At 36.2% G+C, this 21,335-nt stretch overlaps 1 protein-coding gene across 3 annotated transcripts; it reads right to left on the reverse strand.

Moving 5' to 3' along the window:
* Positions 1-621: 621 nt before the first annotated feature.
* Positions 622-21,113, reverse strand: MLF1 (myeloid leukemia factor 1). 3 transcript variants are annotated; one of them, XM_007432920.3, is made up of 10 exons: positions 20,971-21,113; positions 15,227-15,377; positions 10,607-10,651; positions 10,446-10,490; positions 9,675-9,719; positions 6,552-6,638; positions 5,162-5,290; positions 4,080-4,239; positions 3,687-3,819; positions 622-2,338 (listed from the first exon to the last, which is right to left on the reverse strand). In XM_007432920.3, exons 1-10 carry the CDS (start codon positions 21,012-21,014, stop codon positions 2,227-2,229), a joined length of 951 nt encoding a protein of 316 aa, XP_007432982.1. In that variant the 5' UTR covers positions 21,015-21,113; the 3' UTR covers positions 622-2,226. The 3 variants fall into 3 exon arrangements, with proteins under 3 accessions (XP_007432982.1, XP_025025350.1, XP_007432985.1); XM_025169582.2 differs by lacking the exons at positions 10,446-10,490; positions 10,607-10,651; XM_007432923.3 differs by lacking the exons at positions 9,675-9,719; positions 10,446-10,490; positions 10,607-10,651.
* Positions 21,114-21,335: the final 222 nt, after the last annotated feature.

A 21,335-nucleotide genomic window follows, 5' to 3' on the forward strand; every position in this document is an offset into this window, starting at 1 on the left:
AGTATTTCTCCAGTCAGACAGTATTCAATGATTTTCCCTCCCAAACAACTGTATAAATACTTGGTAAGTGCTCCTAATATTTGTATCATACCTATTCAGCTAATTGCTTAAAAGAAAATAGTTAAAATAACTTTGAGATGAATTGCTACTTTTTTTACTGAGACACAGAACCACAGAAATGGAACAAGTGTAGAACACCTGTTGTTTTACAAATATGCCTAAGCCTTGTTGAGTTCCATAACAGCAGGGAAGTATGAAATAGGTGGCAATTTCAGTATGTACATCTCTTGTAATTCTTGGCTTGGACATCCATAATCTTAATGGCAGAAGTGCATAAACCAAAGGATTTGTGCTGTAATATTGAATATTGCACAACCACAGAAGAGACTTATGTTTCTTGGCAATAGCTATTGAAACTGAGAGGCTAAAGAATCTTAACTAATTTATTGATATATTTATAGCATTTTCTTATTCTGTTTTATATTTAGTGCCCTGGCCAGAGACCTTTGAGATTGGAGATGGTTAACTATCTTATAAATGCTAGTTTAGGGGAGAAGGTAGGTTATAGAGTATAATCCCAGTACTGCATTGTAACATTCCTCTGCAAAACACACACACACATTTTGTTGAATAGTTCTTTATTATCAAAAAAAGTGACAACTGTTACTCAAGAACGCTCTTATGAAATTTGAGGATTTGATTAAAGTTAACATTGCCAATCTAATATAGCATAGTGTATATTCAGTATGAAGAATGGCATACATATATATATCTATATCTATATATCTAAGCTACATACCTTGAAAGAGCAGAGGTACAGATACTTTACTTAGTAAATGTTTAATAAGATATTATAATATTAGAACTTTTAACACATAGAAGCTCAGATATCAAAATTGTAATGTTTCCCAGTTATCCTACAGAGAAGCAATATCTAAATTGACAAGCCTTGATAATCAGTGAATCCAAATATTCATGTAGCCTGGTATAATTACCCAACTAGTTTTAATATGACTTTACATTAAAAAATGCTTTATCAATTTGAATTGCTTAAAATGGGAGCTCTGTGAATCTTTACATTGATAACTACATTCAGCAGATCTCTATTTTTGTATTCCCTACTGCAAAATTCTAAACTTGCATGAGCTCAGCCACTTGTATCTCTAGCTTACCCCTTCAGCATCATGAAAATGAACTAATTAGTAAACAAACAAAAATGTGAACAAGAGGAAAATATCTTCAAGAGAAAGAAGGAGAGTGGCACTAAAAACAGTCTTAAGATGCATTGATAAGTAATTCAGAAATTCTCCATCACCTGATGTCAGCTGTGTACCTTTTTGCTCCAGTACAGAATATGGAAACTGAAATGGGCTTTGGTTACCACTTTCTCTGCTGAATTCCTATTTGTCCTATGAACTTTAAGTTGCTGTTGATATGACCCAATCCTAAGACAAATATTTTCCAAATATAAATCGCTGTTTGTAAAAATTACTTTTTATATTAAAATAATTTCCTTATGATTAGAATGTAGAATTAAAATAATTTAGAATAAAAGTTTCAATCAAAGCAGAATAAAAATATTTTTTTACAAATCTGAATAGACCAAAATGGATTGGGTTAAATATTGTTCAAAGGTGGTGGAAGCCCCCTTAGTTAAATGCTTCCGTTCAGACTCATGTCTTTATTGTTTTTATCCACAGAAAATGTAACTAAGTTACTGATTCTGTTCATGTAATTTATGGGGAAAACTCATTCTGAGTAGACTTCAGAAATAATACGAAAATTGAAAAGCATTAATGGTTCTTTATGCCATGGCTAATGCCTTTGTAATCTAGACTTTGAAAGATTGGCACTTTGCCAAAGACACACCACTATTGCTTTTTGAGTTACAAACAGTACATTATTTAAAGTTCTTGAAACGTGGTACTATCTTTGTAATGCTAACTTTGTCTCCATACTAGTTAGAGGTGGTGTTAATGAAAATGGCTATAACATTCCACTTATTTTTAATTAAAAAAAAGCCATAAAGTATTTTTCAGTATCAGTGTTTTTCATTTACTGCTCAGAGCCAAGTGTTACCAAGGAGCTGAAACTGACACAAACATTCAGTAGTCAAAGAAAAGAGAGTCACTAATGCTAGAAACAGAGAGCTTGGTCTTATTTGTTGATCCAGAATTATTGTGTCCTCTCCCAAAACATCCAGATTAACATGAAAAGCAACACAATTTATTTTTTGCTGTTTTTGAGAGGAACATGTGATCCCTTGACATTTAGCTTTTCAATAGAAGATGTGGGCCTCCTAGGTCCTTCTACTGCTGTTCTTGGGTGCACCTTCTCCCTGAAAAGAGGATTAGAAAAAGGAAATACTTTATGTTTATTTCATACAATGTAACATTAGATAGGCACATAGTATACTGGAAAACATCTTTGACCATCCATTAAATAAACAATTGTTGTATCTAGACATAAACCTTTCACATTTAAGTTCTTGCTTTTAAGATTTTATAGCTTGCAGAACTAAAGTGCAATGTCCAGACAAATTGTTTTTGTTGAATTTATTTTGATAAGAAACCCTGCACATCCCAACCAGAGAGCAGATGGATCGTGACAGAATGTATTTAAATTTCCACATATTTGATCTTCCAGTCTCAACATTCATTCCCTCCCAATCCTTCCCAGTTCATACTCCACAAATTAAATAGTAATTATGAGCATGCAAGCATATATGAACCTCTTCATAATTATTGTACCAGAATTTCAGAATGACAAAACACTCCTAACTGCAAAGTCCTGTGTTGCTGAGTCCACTGTTTTATAACGAAAAAATGACTATCATAATAATATTGATATTAAAGCATCTTGCTTATGATGAAACCTTCTAATATTGTTTCTAGAAAGCAATGGTTTGATTATTATATGCCAAGTTTGCAATTGCTTCATGCACGCATTTCTTCTCCTCAGTATCAGTTTCATTTAAAAAGAGACTTTCATCCAGCAGGGATTGTGTAGAGCACCTTTTCAAGTTATAGTAGATTGAAAGGGTGATTTGCTCAAAATAATCCAAAAATTATAAAGATACTGTTAGGCGGTCGTCACACTTCCCCACATTTGTCTTAAGAACAACAAACAATTGTTTTTCCACTTTAGATTTAAGCTTTCTCTGAATAGGTGAGTGGGGACAGGGGAAGGAGTGGTCACATGTGGCATGATATCCTCATATCCCAACTCAATGTGTGTCACTTGTAACCCATTGAAGATCATTCAGATCTGGGGAAAATAAATGCAGGGGAACAGGACTGCATCAATAACAGAGAGGAGAATCTGTGATATACAAGATGTTGCTAATATCTCAGCAACTGGATAGTAAAGGATACCAAGGGCTGTAATTTACCAACATTTGGAGGACATGCTCCCTGTCCCTGCATTAGGGCAATGCTGTTTTCCCACAGATTTTCTGTTTTGATAGTCCTTCTTTTGTAGGTTTTAACTGAAGCTAGACAACAGACAAATTAGTGCCAATATATTTATGTTAGGATGCTTAAGGTTCACAGAACTTTAGAGTGTTTCCCTGAAAAAGAAGCATATCAGTTACACAAAAGAATCTTTACACATATGACATCTTAGAGAATTCTGACCACCTTTGTTAAAATAATGTAAGGCAATATAGAAAGGATTATAGTGTATACCTCCTTGGAGCATCCTCCTTGCTTACATGATGAATACTTCTATGTCTTGGTGAATCTACATTGTTTCTTCCTCCAGAGGGCTTGAATTTCAGAATCTCTTTCTGCCATTGTTCATCAAATGCATGAGCCTCTCCTGGCAAACAAATGCAATTTTAAATTATAAGATCTTCACTTGTAGGCGTGTATATATCTGTATGCATATATCTCTATCTCTATCTACACGCTGCCTAATAAAGAACACATAATTATCAACAAAATGCACATGCTACTCCATTTTTCTATGTATGCAAGTGCATGCACATGGAGCCATCTATACAGCATTGACAGGTGATCATATAAATACAAGAGGAGGAGGAGGAGGAGGAAATAGACTCCAACAACATAGCTATTTACCTTCATCTAAATTAATGAATTCTTGATTCAATTCTTCATCACCAGTTTTGTTGTTCTTTGCCTTCTGAATTACATGAGCACGATCCTGAATGTGATGACCAATGGACATTTTTTCCAACCCACTTTCAGAATCTTTAACAGCTTTCCTGGTTTCTTTAATCTGAATTAAAGCAAAAAAAAAAAAAAAAAAGTAATAAGAAGAAAAAGTCCTGATTAGGTTTTTGGATTTTTCATTTCAAGTAAACTTTTACAAATCATGGAAACAGTATATGCATCCTAAATTTCTTACAGAAAAAATATGCCAAGTGCAGAAGCCTAAACTATGAGTACACATGCAGAACTTCATTCACTATGCTGCAGCAGTTCCTACTTGCAGGCGGGGGTGGAAGGGAACAGCTGCTGCAGCAAAAAACACACAAGGAAACAATTCAGTTGCATGCACGATCATGTCTCTGAATTATGGCCATAGCATGCATGTTGATTCACATATAAAGAAGCTAGGAGCGAATGTCAGCATTTTAAGGTCTCAACATTGTTCCATGAGAATGGTTCAAAAACCACCATAACCTCATCTAAATATAGCCTGTGAATGGAACTTTCAGCTACAGAGATAAGAGTGTTCTGCTATTCGCTACATGAAAGGAACACTAACTATCTTGACAATCTTGGCTACTACTTATCAGCATGCTCATAAGTATATTATTAGAAGCTTTTTGATAAAGAGGTACTAGCTGAGCTCTGAAGAGATTTGCTGTGGGTTATTTTCAACAGGTTTATCTTGCTGGCATATAATCTTTCATGAACTTGGCTTTAGGGTTCAAATTCAAATTTCAGAGCCAAATTAGATGGCAACACCTATGAGCAAGTCAATGAAGGGACTTTTTAAACATTATGCAATCACTTTAAAGTCAAGTTTTAACTTCAAATATTTACACTAATTTTTAAATATGTTGTGCTATTGCATAGTGATACATTTAGTTATATATTTAGTGATACATAGTGATACACTGAGTTAGAAGCACGTACCAAATTAGAATAATACTATTATCATTTAAGAGAGAATTCCCAAAATACTATCCTACCCCTCCTGGAGCAATCCGTGTCTGGGCAGAAGCTTGGAAAACTTTTGGAGGTTGATCACCCTTCTTAGAATAGGTCATCACTGAAGAAGAACTGTATGAATGAGCATTTGGATCAAGCGCCATTTTATCCTGAAGTTAAACAAAATAATTTAAAACTAGTAAAAACCACAATAAGAGTACTGTACAGAATGGAAGCCAATATTGAATGGATATTTGCACTCCTCTATCACAAGGCTATAGACTACACTGGGAAAAAATCCTATAACAATAAATGGTAACCAATTTCTCTATAATTGCCAAGAAAAAACATGGATGTGTCTATGCAGTCACCAGGAATCAAGCTGAACTTGATGAACTTGACTTCATTAACGCTCCACTTAAACAATGAAATATGAAACTTAGGAAATGAAACCATCTCTATAGCATGGCTTAATATCCAGGCCTGTAAAATGTGCTGAACCATTATGCAAACATATCCACTCGGAGAACAGATTTAATTGAAGAGAAGGGCTGATTTGGGAACTGCCACATGCTGGACATCTACAATGAGTAAAACTCTACTCTAGTACATTTTGAAAGAAAGTTTTTCAGAACTAATTTCTTCCTTTCTGGCAAATGGTCAATAGTTAATATAAACTAGACATCCCTGTGCCCATTGGGTCATCCTTTGAGAGAAAGGTAGCACAGTCTGATGTGACCAGAATGAACATTAAATTTTAGGTTGACCATATTTTTTTACTCCAATGCTGGACAGTCCTGTGATCATCTTAGAGGAGTATATATCATAAACAGAAAAATAATTGTAGTGGCAAATGAACTTCAATAATAAGTCAATATTTACTTACCTAAACAGATAAACAGAATGACCATGGGCGGGCAAAAAAGCAGTGGGAACAGGAGTGACTTTCAACTTCCTGCCGGCTTCCCCACCTACTTTGCTTGTGGGAAGCTGGCAGGGAGTGTTGGAAATCATGATCACATGACTGTGGGGATGCTGCAACGGCTACAATTTTGCAAATAAAACTGGTCTGAACATCATGGAAATTTATGAGTAATGGGTCCTGGATTTTTTATGCATTAAGTTAACAGATTTCAGTCATATGAATTTCTGTGCATTTTCTATGCAGCAATTAGATACATCTAAGGACAGGATAGGGAAGAAAAAAAGAAGGAACAGAAGTACCACACTGCATTGTAAAAATGATTCTAGCAGGAAATATACATAAGCTCTATAGCTCTTTATAGAACAAACAACTTAGGTTGAAACTAAAAAGTATTGACTGACAAAAATTCAGTGCTAACCTCTTTGTCCAATGAAGTCTATTTTTTTCCTGTTATTTTAATGAATAATATTGATGAAAATGTAAGATAAAAAAACTTTTCAACTTACAAAATTTCTTTGCAATTCCATCATATTGTTTCTCATGTTTGACATCATTCTGTCCATTGCAAAGAATGGATTCCTGAAATTCATGTTCTGCTTGGACAAAGAAAAAGAAATAATAAAGTGCTTCAAAACTCAAGAGCTTTTATTACAGTTCATTCATGTACATGTAGAGGAGCTTACACTTTTGCACAGTACATCAGAAGATAGGGCAAAGATATAGCAATTATGAAGAACAGCAATAAAAATGTAAAAAATGACAGGTGATGCTTGGTCTTTTATGAAACACTTCTGTTTTTCTATTATACTCTTCTAAATTCAAACTGTAGCCACACAAGATGAACTGCAGGAAATTTCTCTAAGCTAATACAAGGTAGTGTGTAAGAATAGATTGCCAGAATCGGTTAAGCCATGTCTTCTAAAGTGTCACTTCCAAGTTTTGTCAGTAGGTAAAATTCCAAACTGTTGGACAGCCAACATCACATCTAGTTTGGCTCTTAGTCAAATATGTTCCTACAGAAGATTGTTGGATCAGGCACAGAAAGGCATGTCTGTAAGGGTAGCAGAAAGGTTCAAGTAAACTTCAATCAAAATATGATTTCTTGTATAAATTTTTAACTCATTTCCCAGGCACTGTTAAGTTTTCAGCACAGCAGCAAGTTATTATCACAAGCATAACCAGCCCACGAAACATATGAAAGGCCAGTTTATACCATTAGGTGAATGGAAATATTAACCTGTCTTGCCAAAATTTTAGAACACAATGGCAAAGCCTTGTTTCTGTCTTGCCACTGCTGTTTTATGCATATTACTATTCAGATAAAGAGCACAACATTAAATCTTCATTAGGTTATAGTTAATCAGGTGCAAAAATGTTTGCTTTTCTGTGGATTATTTGAAGACTAGGCCTAGGTCAATTTAGCAGTTGATGAATCCATAATCCAGATTCTGTTCTGTGATTTAGAATCTGTAATTTAGGAATAAAATTGCACTTGAAAGATATGGACTAATGAAAGAGCACAACAAACAGACTTGTATGGCAGACTGTTGACTCAGTTCCATTTTCTAAAATGGGAACGCAGTAACCATGACTTCTGTTTACACTGCTATCATTTGTTACCAACATTCCAGCCAATGCATTAACACCTTTGCAGACCACAAGGAATGCTACAGAAGCAGGCAAAATGTTATAGGAATCCCAGTAAACTCACTGAAAAGTTTAGCATGTGAATGTATGCACCACATACAAAACAAAACAAACAAGAAAGCAAGAATGAAGAAAACTGAATGAAACCAAAGAACATCCAACTCATTGAAACACCCAATGCGCTCTCTCTCTCAATCTCTCTTTCTATATATATTTCCTCAGTGCCAGATTGTCACAGAATCTGGGAGTTCTCAGAATTGGATGAGAGGAAGCAGTAAAGAAGAGAAGTTAACAAAGGGCTGAAATTAAAAAAAAACCAGGACTATAGCACTCATGCCACTTTTTTACATGTGACTAAAACAAAAATGGTCTCCCCTACTCCTAATCAAGGTATACAATCACTAAATTGGCCAAATTATTCCAGTACCTGGGGAGAAATGTTACAGCCCCTTCTCCCTGACAGTAAAAATACAAAAATAGTAAATAGTAATAGTAAGTCAGATTTATAACTGACTTCCCAACTTTCATTAGGTAATAAAGTCCTCATGTTTTAAATTGTCACCTACAATTATGAAGGTTAAGCAATATTTAGAAGTCCACTGATGGATTTATCTAATTATGTTTCTCTAGCAACAGAATGGTTTTGCTGGCAAAACACATTGACCCTTCCCCTAAATCTGCTCTGAAATTTGAGAAACTCTGGTAAAGTGCAAGGGAAAATCCAGTTTGAACAAAGCATTAGTCCTTTCATAAGGTTAGATGTGTCCAAGTGCTATATTTCTTGTATTCCCAACTAGTAAATCCACGCATAGTCCCCAAGGATACTACGTAAAGGCTATATAATCATTTCTATATGAACGATCTGTCCTAGAAAAAACACTAATAGAAACTGAAGCAAAGCATTTTGATTGGAAACAGAATTAAGAATTAAAGATGGCAGCAAAAGCCCAGTGGAGATATTCAAAATATATCCCGGCCATATTTAGCTAGATTTACCCCCGTCTCCATTAAAAAGTATAGGCCAATATATACTACATACAATAGATTATGGAAGAAGACATTAATATTTTGATATTTTGTAATGGAGGAAAAAACAGGCTAATGTGCTGTTTTTCACTGAAAAAAGACCAATGTATTCATAGAAATAAACTACAGTAATGTGTATGCCATAAATGTTAACAGACATTAGAATATTGTAACAGGAGATGCAGGAGAGCCTTGCAGGTCTTCACTGCTTTTTTCAAACACTACAAATCCTCCTATATTGAACTCCAAGCCAAAAGCCACTGAGCAGGGCCAACAAAAAGAGGCACGACCATCTTTCTCACAATACCATCATGGTACAGCATCATTCACAAATTCTTTATAATGGCCTTGGACAGAAACAGTTGGGGCTGTACTTTGATTCAAAGAGCAGAAATAAAAGCATATTTTCCCTGCAACAAATATGCTTGCTTGAATTGTACATTTTTTCCGTGACAAAAGAGCCTAAATATGTACAAAGAGCCCATGTCCTCAGTGTAACAGACCTCAAGTTTAGCTGCTACCTGCTTAGTATAATGTTTCTTTTACATTCGTTGAAATGATTTAGGAAGATATGGCTGAATGATATCAATAACTATATTATTAACATATTAATAATATATTATATATGATCCCCCTGTATAATATAGATTAATACAAAGAAAGTAATTTTAAGTTGAGTTTTTGTTCCTGTGATAATTTTGTTATACATAAAAGGAAAATAAAGGAGATGCCTTTGGAAATTAGCATGGTCTCAATCTCCACATATGCTTAATAAGTACTTTAACAATAATTTCCCAAAATGAAAAAAAAAAACCCACAAGTTTCACAAAATGAAACAAGTATAGTAAAATGCACTTTTAAAGCAAAATGCAAGATGCTTAGTTTTAGAACAAGTGAAACAGACATGTCCACATCACCCCAAAAAAAAAATGAATATGTGTGTTTAATATACTAACCATGCCACCAAAACAGCCAAAAGGCATAAGCGGAAAACTCATGGCCTAAAAGAGAAATTTTAGATCATATAAATTGCAGCATTAATATTATGGTCTTAAAATATGACTGAATGGGAGAGCATCTGGACTGAACTTTCTTGAAATCTGCTACTGCTAGCGTAAGCAAGGAGTCTTGTCTGCACAATATCTATCACCAAATTTATTTCCTATTTTTTCCTCCAACATCTTCACCATATTAAAAGAACAAAAGTTGTGAATTATTAAGCTGGATAAGAATCTTGCACAGTCCCCATTTCTATCATCTTGCACTGTATCTTTTTTTTTTTTTTTTACTGAAACCTTACCATTCCTGTCCACATTTTCTATAATAATAATAATAATAATTATTATTATTATTATTATTATTATTTATTCACTTCAAACATTCATAAATTTCCACCTGCAGATTTTAGCATAAACTAAGTTTAAACTATGTTCACTACTTCACAATCCCAATGTACTCCATGATCCTGTCTTAAGGTCCCTTGGGAAAAAGTGCAAAAAATACTACAACTGGAACTGTACAAATCCCATTTTTGATAACAATATAGACAACATTTTTTTTTTAAAGTTCATCCAGCAAAGAGAAGAAAATATGCAAGCAGGAAAATATGCTAAATGTTTTAAGGCTTTGTTTGTGGACAAAAAGACAAAAAACTGAAATGAAAAGTAACAAGAATACGAATGCCCATATCACCAACTCTTAGTATCCTTTGTCTTTAGTATACTGACCATGCCACCAAAAGTGCCAAAAGGTATAAATGGAAAACTTGATCCCTGAAAGAGAAGCACCAGTTCATTTAAGATTGTTGCACTAGTATGGTTTAGAAATTAAAATTCAAGGGGGGAAAAGGCATGCTCAGATTAAATTTGTGTTATTTTTGTATACTAACCATGCCACCAAAACTGTTAAAAGGCATAAGGGAACAGCTCATCGCCTGTAAGAAAAATATCAGCTTATGTAAATTGCTGCAATATTATTGCTGGTGAAGGATACACATTTCATAGATGAAATCAAGAAATTCTCTCAATCGATGTTAAACATATGAAAAACCCCTAGGGAAAATCTATTATTCGCACAACCTCTTTAACTAAAAAGAGGGAATGGGGGAGAATTTAACACTGGGATAGGAAACCCTGAATCCATTACCATCTCCAGCTTTCTTATAATCCAGTGGCCAAGTTTCATTTTTGTCTTCATCTGAATTCAGACACCCTGGGGTAGTACAACACCTCAAGCATTGATGAAGGCAGTCTCTAATGTGCCAGGTGGGAAGGAAGGAAAAGTCATCACCCCTTGCCAATGTGCTTCTTTTCAAGCTATAGTTACAATTTGCACTACACTTGATATGAACAACACTGCAGCTTCTGCCACATCTAATTTGAAACTAAAATAGACATGCTTAATGCATGTTTATATTTTAAGTGTCTAAATATACCTTAAAAAACCCTTAACTACCTTTGAAGAAAAAGTTAAGCACTTTACACATCACCCATGTTCCCAAATATTCAATTCTATGTAGATTCAGTGAAGACTAGCCAGTTCAGAAAGAAATTTTGAATACAACAACATACTTGTTCCTCTTCAAGATATAAATTTTAATTAACAAATTATAGTGAACTGGAATAAATTGCAGATTACAACAATTAAAATAAATGAAGGAACCAGTCTGCATGCAAGCAAATTATATTGTGCAAAATCAAAGATTATGCAAAATAGTCATAGAATCCTAGCAATGTCAGCAGAATCAAAGGTCATTGAAAAGACATACTGAGTAAATCTGGCACCAATATACAGAACAGTCTGACTTATAAATTCACACTGAATAAGTTACATGTCAGTACACATATAAATAGATGATGCTATAAATACCACTGAATGCAGGTATTTTCAGAATACGGAGAACAGACTTAAATATGTCTGGATAGAAAAACTATCAGACAGTCTGAATAGCTGGAGAATCTGAGAGTTCAGAAGTTGATAGAAGGAGCTGTGGTTTCCACAGCCAACCTTCAGTTTTAAGCAATATATATTGTTTAAGGAGACTGCTGTATGCTACTTAGAGTTGTGCAACTGAAACAGCCTACAAATCCTCAAAAATAAATTAGTAGTATACCCGAATGTCCATAAGCATGGGTGAAGGGTATAGTTATACAAGAGCATCACATGACAATGCATATTTACAATGGTCATTCTGCATGTATTCAGCAAACTCACAATACTTTATCCTTTATCCAAAACACTTACAAAATCCCTGTTCACGAGTAAAATTGCTCAACAATTCTACTCATTTATTGCTTACTCTTTCTATTTCATGAATCATTTATCTCTTCCTATTCCCTTGCAAAGCCCACACTTCTTATCCCTACTCCTTTGTGCTTTCATTTTACATTCTCCCAATCTCAAATTAAAAAAAAAATAATCTCATTTTACTCAGCAGAACTGACTTTACTATTAAAATTTGGAGCAAATAAGAAATTTAGTCATATGATTGAAGCATCTTCCTTACACACACACAACCAAACTGGAGGATTTACATAGTCTACGCACTAATGGCATAGGCACAACTCCACAGTAGGTAGCTGTGAAATGTTGGGATATCTTAGCTTTCCATTAATACATTGGCTAGGAACTCAGCAGTGGCAATAATCTGCTGCTGAAGAATAAGCAGTTTCCAGCAACATTCGTTCATTCATTCATTCATTTATGCAATTTCTATAGCTGTCCATCTTAGTCCAAGTGACTCTTGTGATGGTAGCTAACTAGAACATATGGAATCTGTAGTCCAAAATGTCTGAAGACAATCAAATTGCCCACTCCAATCAATAATTTTCTGGAGAATATTAAGATCTAATTTCCTAATGAAAAGATATTTTAAACACTATTGTGATTAAACCCAATGAGAATATTATTACAGCAAATACTGTATATTGAAAGGATCGTTCCATGCTAACAGAGCTGGAATTGATTTAAGGAAAAGAAATATAGCAAACCAAATGATGGACAAAAGCACCATAATCCTTGGAAGCAATACAGTCTTCCTTTGTTTAAAAATGGGGGGAAAGTAAAGAACTAATTGTATAGCAACCTAGAAACACTATAATTTTCTAGCAAAATGAATGCAGCAATACAAAGACTGAGAATCCAGTAACAATAGGAGTAGATTCAGAGCTTCCCAGACTGTAAGAATTCTACTTCCTATAACATATACCCTTTCAGCTGCATAATGCTATCTGTCAGTCAGCTTCTGAACAATTTTATGCATCAAATACACTCGGACATTAGAGTTTCTAACCCCCCCCCCCCAATTCCTGAGAAAACATGGCATTCTTCATATTCTTAATCTTAATACAGAACATGTTTACATTCTATAATGGTTTTATGAAAAGTCTGAGATGCTCTCCAGTGCCCTTATCATAACACAAAACATCACAGCCACAAAAATTAAGTCCACATGCATTTGTTTAGGAGCATTAAAAATGTTATACATATAATAGTCAAAATATCAAGGTAATTAAAACATAAAACAATCATGACATGCATTTAAAAAGTAACAAGATAAATACCCCACTGATCATTCCCACAAACTCTTTAGGGGTATGCGCAAAATAATGTGTTTTGTTCTATGCTAGCACTACAATATATCACACTGTGGCTTGGAAGTTTGGCTGGAACATTCTGGGCAGGGTCACTTTCTCCACATTGTTGGGTCCCTGCTCTTCCCCCAATCTTCCTGCATCTTCCTTCCTCTTAGCTTCCTTTAGCCACCACATACTTCCTCCATCAATGACTTTCTCTTTTTTTCTTACTCTCCCCACCTTGGAACACCTATGCCCAGAACATGTATGTCCTGGATCTCAGTCCAGATGAAACATGCATGTTACGGTCTAGGCAAGACTGCCCCAAACTGCCTGTTTCATGCAGGTGACAATCTGGCCATGGAATATTTTGCACATTCCCCAAAGTCTTAAACTAACATAATATTTATAGGAACATGTTATCAAGACTTTGACTATAAAATGCTTTGAGCTCTTGTGAGATAATACTTTTTTTAAAAGCCCTACTATGATTAAGTTTAATTATATATATATATTATATTATTATATATTAATTATTATTATAATTATATAATTAATTATAGGGGAAAGTGAATTGACTTGTGAAAGCATATAAAGTACTCTGCATCAAACAAGTTTATTCTGTGCATCTCATTTCCAGCTACTGAAAAGGCAAGTCTAAAAAAAATGTTACAATGGCACATGATAATCAGTCTCAATTAAAGAGCTATGAGACTTTTCTTTCTGGATACTGACCAGAATCCAATTTTGTAGAGTTAATACTCATATACACCTCATGGACTTTGACTCAATATACACCTCTTGCTTTTCTGCACTTTTCCCCATTCCTCAAATCTCCTCCAGAGGTTGGGACATCCCTTTGGAATAGACTTTTGAACATGAGCACATGGTTTCAGGAATAGTGAAACTGCCCCTTTATTGCATTCATCAAAGCCAATCTGTCAGCAGAAAGGATCAATCAGAAATAACTCATAGAAGTAACTCTGTGCTCCTAGCAACTGAGTTACAGTCTATTAATACTAAGAGCAATTCAAAATGGATGTTATAATTATATTGTGGATCCTTCTCAACTAAGTGAGATTAGAACGATCCAACATTTCTGATCCACAGAAAAGGTGAACTTTACTGCTATATAATTTCTGTTTCATTAATTCTCTGGAGAGTGAGGCATATATAATAATATTATCTAAGGGCATACCAGCAAGGACATTTGGATTTTTCTTATTTTCATTTAATGACAACTAAGGGATAGATGAAGTGCAGGTATTGTTCTAGGCATATTTATATATCACTACATAGTATTTTCTAGAATTAAACAAATATTTAGTAAACTATAGGGAAATGAAGTTGGAGAAGCATCACATATATTTTTTACTTTTCTTACAGGTACACAATCGCATAATTGTAATTAGAACAAAAGACCAAAAAGCCAAAGGTATAGTGATCTCTCTATATCTAGGGGAAAAAAGGAATAACAAAAGACTGAAAAGCCAAAGGCACAGTGATATTTCTATATCTAGGAAAAAAAGGAGTAACACTAGCCTAGAAGGCAGATGCTATGTTTCTATTTCAAAGAATCTCCCTGAGTACAAACATAAGAGTAAAAAAAAAATCTGGCAGTTACCCTTCTGACTTGCAAGTGACAGTTTTTGCTGCTGCAAGCAATATCAGTTTCCAGTGTATAGATTACAGAACTTGGCACTGTTCCCTAACCCTTGTAGTGTTATACTTGAACATAAATTCCAAAGACTTGGTTATCTCACTTAGTCAGAAAGAAAATGATTCAGCATTAAAATAATTGTTTAAATAAATGTAGCCTTTCAGAACAAAAAATCAAGTAAGAGTGTTTTAATCTCCATATTCTCCATCAAAATATGTTTTCCCCTTACAAGAGTAATGAAGTTGAAATTGACATAATCTGAAAGAAGACATACCTTGTCATTGTCTCTCAAGGCCATCTGAGAATTGGGATGTCCCCTTTGATGTAGACCTCCTTGTCTATCTTCAATTGCAAGAAATGGATCTCGTCCAAAAGGTTCAGAAAAGAAACGGTGTACATGTTCATTATGGGCAATCAATGGATCCCTGAAAATAAAATAGGGTAGCTACAGGAGAGAATATCTACCTCTGCATTTAGAGAACATGCAAAGTTCTCAAATACAACCTGCAACAAAAGCCACTGTTTACAGAGAATTTACATAATTTTGATAGAACACATTTTTTTCAGAGTTAACTGATACATTTTTCATTGTGATATCCAAGAAAGATTAAAAGACAGCACATTTAGGACTAGCAGATCAGTAAAACAGGGAGAGTGCATGATCTGGGTATCCACTGTAATGGGTTCATTCAATCATGAAGACATGAAGTAGACTTATTCTCAAAGTAAACAGAATGAAAGGTGTTACTGGGTATGTTTTCCTTGCAATATATTAATACTGTATAGCTTACAGCAGTGTATTCCAATATGCTATTTAAATATAACTGAAGTGCAGAACATTTTTTCACTGTGGCACTTGTATATATATTAGAAACAGCTCCATTTTGCCATGTTAGTTTGCATCAGCCGCCCAGAGTCACCCGTGGGGGAGATGGGCGGCATACAAGCCGAATAAATAAATAAAAATAAATAAATTATTAGTGTTTTCTACAAAAGATTTATTAGAACATTGATTTAGTACAACACACCACCCCAGTAGTGAACTACACAAAAATAGTTTCACAGGACAGCCTTTTGCAGAAGGGAAATTGCTTCTGCACCTGTCTACACTATTCAGGAAAAGAGTTGGCAGGACCAGAAAACAGTCTGAGATCTATCTAGTAAAGCTTCCCAGGAACAGCTGTGTAATCAAGGAGACATTTATATAACCAATTTTATCCTAGACAGTATTTCTGGACTGCCAATTCCAGTTCTCTCCTTGTGAGGCAGAGGAAGCTTTTGTACTAGTTTACTATTTTAGAAGTTAATCCCACAGTGAAGTAGTCCTATCAATTTGCATGATCTACAGTATGCAGAATAGTACTTGCCACAAATGCGAATTACTGTTTAGATTATACTTTGAACACTTTCTAAGCAAGAGAGCTGGCAGCCCTTATGACTAATGTCATGAGAAACCCACTATATTTGGTTATTTTTAAAAAATATACCCACTACTACCTATCATAACAATATCTATTTTTTGGCCACTTTTAACCAAAAATCCCAGCATATTAATTTACAGTATCATGAGCACCTGCTTTGCTTCTCCAATCCATGCAAAAGTGTAAACAAACCACAAATCAATAGTTTGGTGCTACAGCCAAACCCAGAGTTGTTAAAGATTTTTCCTCAAACAAACCATGATCACAATCTAGCTGTAAACTAGTTTTTTGGATTATCAATTCTGGTTTGTTTGGTTACAGTAACAATATTCCCTTGAGCTATGGGTGTCTGGTTACCCATGAATGGGAGTACAAATCAAGAGGAAATAGGCTGCATGAAATAGCATGACAATTATTGCACTTTTGATTGAGTTGCATGGCAAGGAGTGTGCAAATAACTACATCATGGATTCCATGTTAAACCATGATGAACGAATGACTTCTCATCCAAGCTAACAATCTTCCCCTTTAGAAATGCAACCATGAAAAGTTCAGAAGATGTTGCAACCATTTTTTATTAACTATGGCTTTCCATCCTTTTTAAATCTATCGAGCCATGGTTAAAATTCCCTAGGATTTGTTTGAAAAAGTTCAAAAGAGTAACCAATGAAAATAGCTCATTCCAATCAACAGCTAAGATTAATTACAGTGTATGGAGTCCTTAGTGCTGAGATTGGTTGTTTGCTTGCAGATGTTTCATTACCCAACTAGGTAACATCATCAATAACCCATTTGCCCCCCCCCCATGCGAAGCATTTTGACTCTGAACACAAAGAAGCAATTAAGAAGCTGAAGTAAGCTTCCTGTACAATATTTTTCCCAAAATGCTCTAGGGAGTGCTTGCTATGTATTTTTAAGCTCAAAGTAAATCATGACAAGAACAGGATGACTAACAAAGAAAGCAGGTGTAGTATAATTAGAGACTTAGAACTTTTGGGACCCAATCCAGCAGTGCTACTGTAGTGTGATGGAGAAAATGAACCTAACAAATAAAATGGAGGTTGCACCCTTTTCCTCCTTGTCCCTTAGATGTGATCAGGGTCAAACCCAGTTTCTCTGCCTAATCCCATCAGATCAAACTGAACCTTCCTGCCCCCAGACAAAGCCCCGTGAACCAAAGAATAGAAGCCTCCTCACCAGCTCACAGCACAGCCCAAGGACAGCCCTTAAAAGGGAACTGCAACATAAAGAAACCCCAATGTTCTCTCCCCCATCGGTTCCATCCTCAACATTCCACCTCCTTCAACAATGGGCTTCCTCAGCAATGCTGCCCTCCTGAAAGGCCCATTTTGCCTAATAATTGAATTAACCCCAAGTATACTGACAAGGACCTGCCTAGCTTGCCCAAACTGGCCAGCAAATCAGATCCCTAGGATTTCCCACCTTGTAACCCAACTTCCATAAAAATCTTTGCTTCTCCATTGTTTGGGGTCCCTCTTTTTTCTAAAGCAGACACCCAATGATTGTTCCAATAAGCATGATTCTTCTCCTCAGTGTTGTGTTCCTTCTTCTGACTGAATCCACAAGAGGAGGCTTAATTCAGTATTGTGTTAAGTGGACATCCATTTGCCCAATGGAATTTCTTCCTCTTCTCCTCCCTTATAAGCTTTCCATGGCGTCTTCCAAACTGATTCAATGGATTCTGCAACTTTTGGAGCAGACCTTTAAGGTGCATGGAGAACAGCAAGAATGACAGGAAATCATCCACTTGTTTTTATTTCACTGGCAAAAGTGATTTGATTAGTTTGATTAACCAAACAACCTATATTTCTTTAACAAGGAATGCACATGTGCTTTTGCTACATTTTCAGTCTATAAATCTTTTTAAAGAAAGAAGCAAGTTACTTTCTGACTTCTACATGATGACTAAACAAGATTTTGTTTCAAAAGGAAAACTAAATGCCAAGGAAACAGCCTGCCTGTACATGCAAGGCTTTGGATTAATGCCACTGATTTTCAGTACATTAGGAGTTGGCAACAAAACTGACATAAAATCTGAACACCCTGTCAGAGCCACCTAAACAGTTGCTGACACTGGGTAGAATCGTCCTCTGATTTCAGAAGATGTTTAACTACTGTATAGTTGTATTTTATGTATGTACCTTAAGCAGAGACATTACTGCAAAAGTAATTCAGTAGCCAAATATACTGCTACTAAGAAAAAGTTAGAAATGAGCCAGATTAATAATCAAGCCTAATTTTGGTATAGGTGTTAAATTAATCCTATACACACACACACACACACACACACACATAATGTGTGTGTGTGTATGTATGTGTATATAATTTAGGGCATCCCAATCTATCACAACTCTGGGCAGCTTACAAAGAGAAGAACTGAAAATACAAAGTTACAAAATCTAAAAAAGAAGAGCCTAGAAAAACAAGTCAGAGAAGGCCTGCTTCCTGAGTTCCACCAAATGACACTGTTTGACACTGGGACCCAGAGCAGGACAACTGTCAGAGTATTCAGGACAGGCAAAAAACTACAGGGGACAGGCAGTTTCTCAAATAACTAGAAAACTATTTTCTGAGTGAGTACTCAAATGCTAAATCAAAAATGGCATCTGAAAATTATCCTTGGCTAAAGCAGATCATACAGATAAAAAGTTTTATCACCATACAATTCCAAGTACGGTAAAGGTCCTCAGGATTGTTTATAAATATCCAATTCAAGAATATTTGTAAACAATTAGTAACTTATATTCAGAAATACAGTAACAGCTTTTCACTGATGCCCCTTTGATTTCTTGTGAAAGCAAAAAGCTTACATGAACATAAATTATTGGTATCTATTTTTGAACAGATTTAAATGCAGTTTACATGTTAAAATATTATTTTTACAACCTGATCCTAAACAAAGCATCATTCAACTTTCAAATAGGATCCCAGACTTAAGTCTTTAGAAACAGAACATGTAGCAGAATATTACATACAGCAGAACTTCAGAAATACTTACTATGGCTAACTCTCTATTAAGAGATAGTGATTGTTGTTACAGGCTAAGAATTTAAGCTCTGAGCTAAAAATAGACCTTTAAATTAAATTGAGTATCAAACATATAAAATTTATATGAAAAAACAGGAAATACTTTCAGAATTCCAAATACTTTTAGAAAAATCAATGGAGGATTTTATCAAGAGCATTTATTTTAAGACATAATAAAAACCTTGCTTCTTTTTTTTTTTTTTGCACAACATATGAGAATTTGGTTTTATCTTTGAATTTTCAGAATGTATTCATCAAAATCTAAGTAACAAAGGGTTTTTAAAATAAATTTTTATACCAGTATTTGTCTATCAGTATTCTCAAACAGCTTTAATATGAATTAAACCAAGATCTTGGAGGCAAATGTAAGCATGTCTCTATAAAAGTGTCATTTTCACCTTCAGAATACGTACAGCAAATGCCTTTTATTTTGGTGGGGCTTCAGAACATTGCTCACCAAAATATAAGATGGATATCTGAACATGAAAGTAAAAGATCTGTAAGGGAACTCCAACATGCCGCAGCAAGAGCAGCCTTCTATCATTCCGTATAAGAAGGTCAGTGGCACAGTTTCATAACGCTGGGAAGGTTCCAGAAGAGCAAACCAAGTTAAGTTACAGTTCTGCACACAATTACATATAAATGAGTGCCATGGAGCTCAGAGACACTTATTTCTAAACAGACATAAAGAGGCATCTTAAAAATTAACCGACTGTTCATTGACTAAAGCCCTTTTTGTCTTACACCAAAGATGCAAAAATTATGGCTTGCACTTGGCCTACCATTATTCAGTTTGCAGCCTCACAGGATCCTGAGGAATTTGGCCTAGAGTTTTGTCTGCATTGGGGGTCAGTGACTGGATTTTAAGAGCCAAAATGTCTACCTTAAACCTTACAGAGGCTTCAGATGCCCATTTCACAAAACCGAGACCACTTTGAATTCTGATCCTGTCCATTTTGGAATTGGCCTGTGGATGCTTTGCACCCATCTTACATATGAACGGTTACCCTTTGCTGGCATACTTTCATCTACATGGGTATGCACACTCAAATACACAGGTATGAACTACCTACAAAAGGCTGTGAACCCCGAAGCCCAAAAGTCACAAGCGACCGAGAGGCAAGGGTCTGCATCTTCACTTAAAGGGAGGGAGGCAGATCCTGCTAGCGTGAACATGCATGCCTGTGACACACAGTACAGTATTAATTTTGGGGGACTGGATGGGGCATCAGGGGCAAAGGGGCCGCATCTCCGCCGGCGCGCTCAACAAGGCGGCCCCTCGTCCTCCTCGGCCCCCTGCAAGCCCATCCTCCACACGCCGCATCCCACACGTCCATGCGGCTGGCGCATCGAAGGCAAGCGCGGTCAGCCTCGGAGGGACCAGCCTCTTCGTCCACAGAGACCGCCCTCCGCCGAACTCCGAACGCTTTCATTCAGGAGGACAGCCGCGCTCACCTTCGCGGCGTGGCCCGAGCCGCGGTGGGCGACCCCAGCCTCGCCTTCCCCCGCTCAGCCCACCGCCGCCTCAGCCCAGGCCGCGCCCGCTCACCGAAAGAAAGGATCGTCTTCGAACATCCTGGAGAGCCCGAACATGATTTCTGCTCCGGAGATGCCTCCCCTCCGTCCGCCAGATCTTTCAGTTGGGGCCGCTTGACGACGGGCTCCAGAAGCGAGCCTCCTGCCCCGTCCCGTCCCGCCCCGCCCCGCCCCCTTCTCCCTCGGAATCCCTGCCTCTCCGTTCCCATTGGCTCCGGCGAGCACGCAGTATGGCGGCGGGCGATAATAGAACAGAACTGCGGCTACCATGACAACTGGCTCCAAGGCAATACCTCCCGCTTGGATGAGCTTCCTGGGAAGGGGATGTGCGCCTGTGCGGAGACCGCGTTGCTCGTGGCCGACGTTAGTCCCTCTTTA

This window comes from Python bivittatus, unplaced genomic scaffold (genome assembly GCF_059951505.1).
Source record: "Python bivittatus isolate LINGU-HERP-01145 unplaced genomic scaffold, Pbiv_v1 ctg000980_np1212, whole genome shotgun sequence".
NCBI classification, from domain to species: Eukaryota; Metazoa; Chordata; class Lepidosauria; order Squamata; family Pythonidae; genus Python; species Python bivittatus.

What these genes read in the sequence shown, in the direction of transcription:
- MLF1 (XM_007432920.3), bottom strand. Translation starts at nt 21,014, where the DNA reads ATGTTCGGGCTCTCCAGGATGTTCGAAGACGATCCTTTCTTTCG. An exon ending in CCTTGAGAGACAATGACAAG is followed by an intron (nt 10,652 to 15,226) that starts GTATGTCTTCTT and finishes TTTTTCTTACAG; the next exon opens with GCGATGAGCTGTTCCCTTAT. An exon ending in TTGGCTGTTTTGGTGGCATG is followed by an intron (nt 6,639 to 9,674) that starts GTTAGTATATTA and finishes TTGTCCAAGCAG; the next exon opens with AACATGAATTTCAGGAATCC.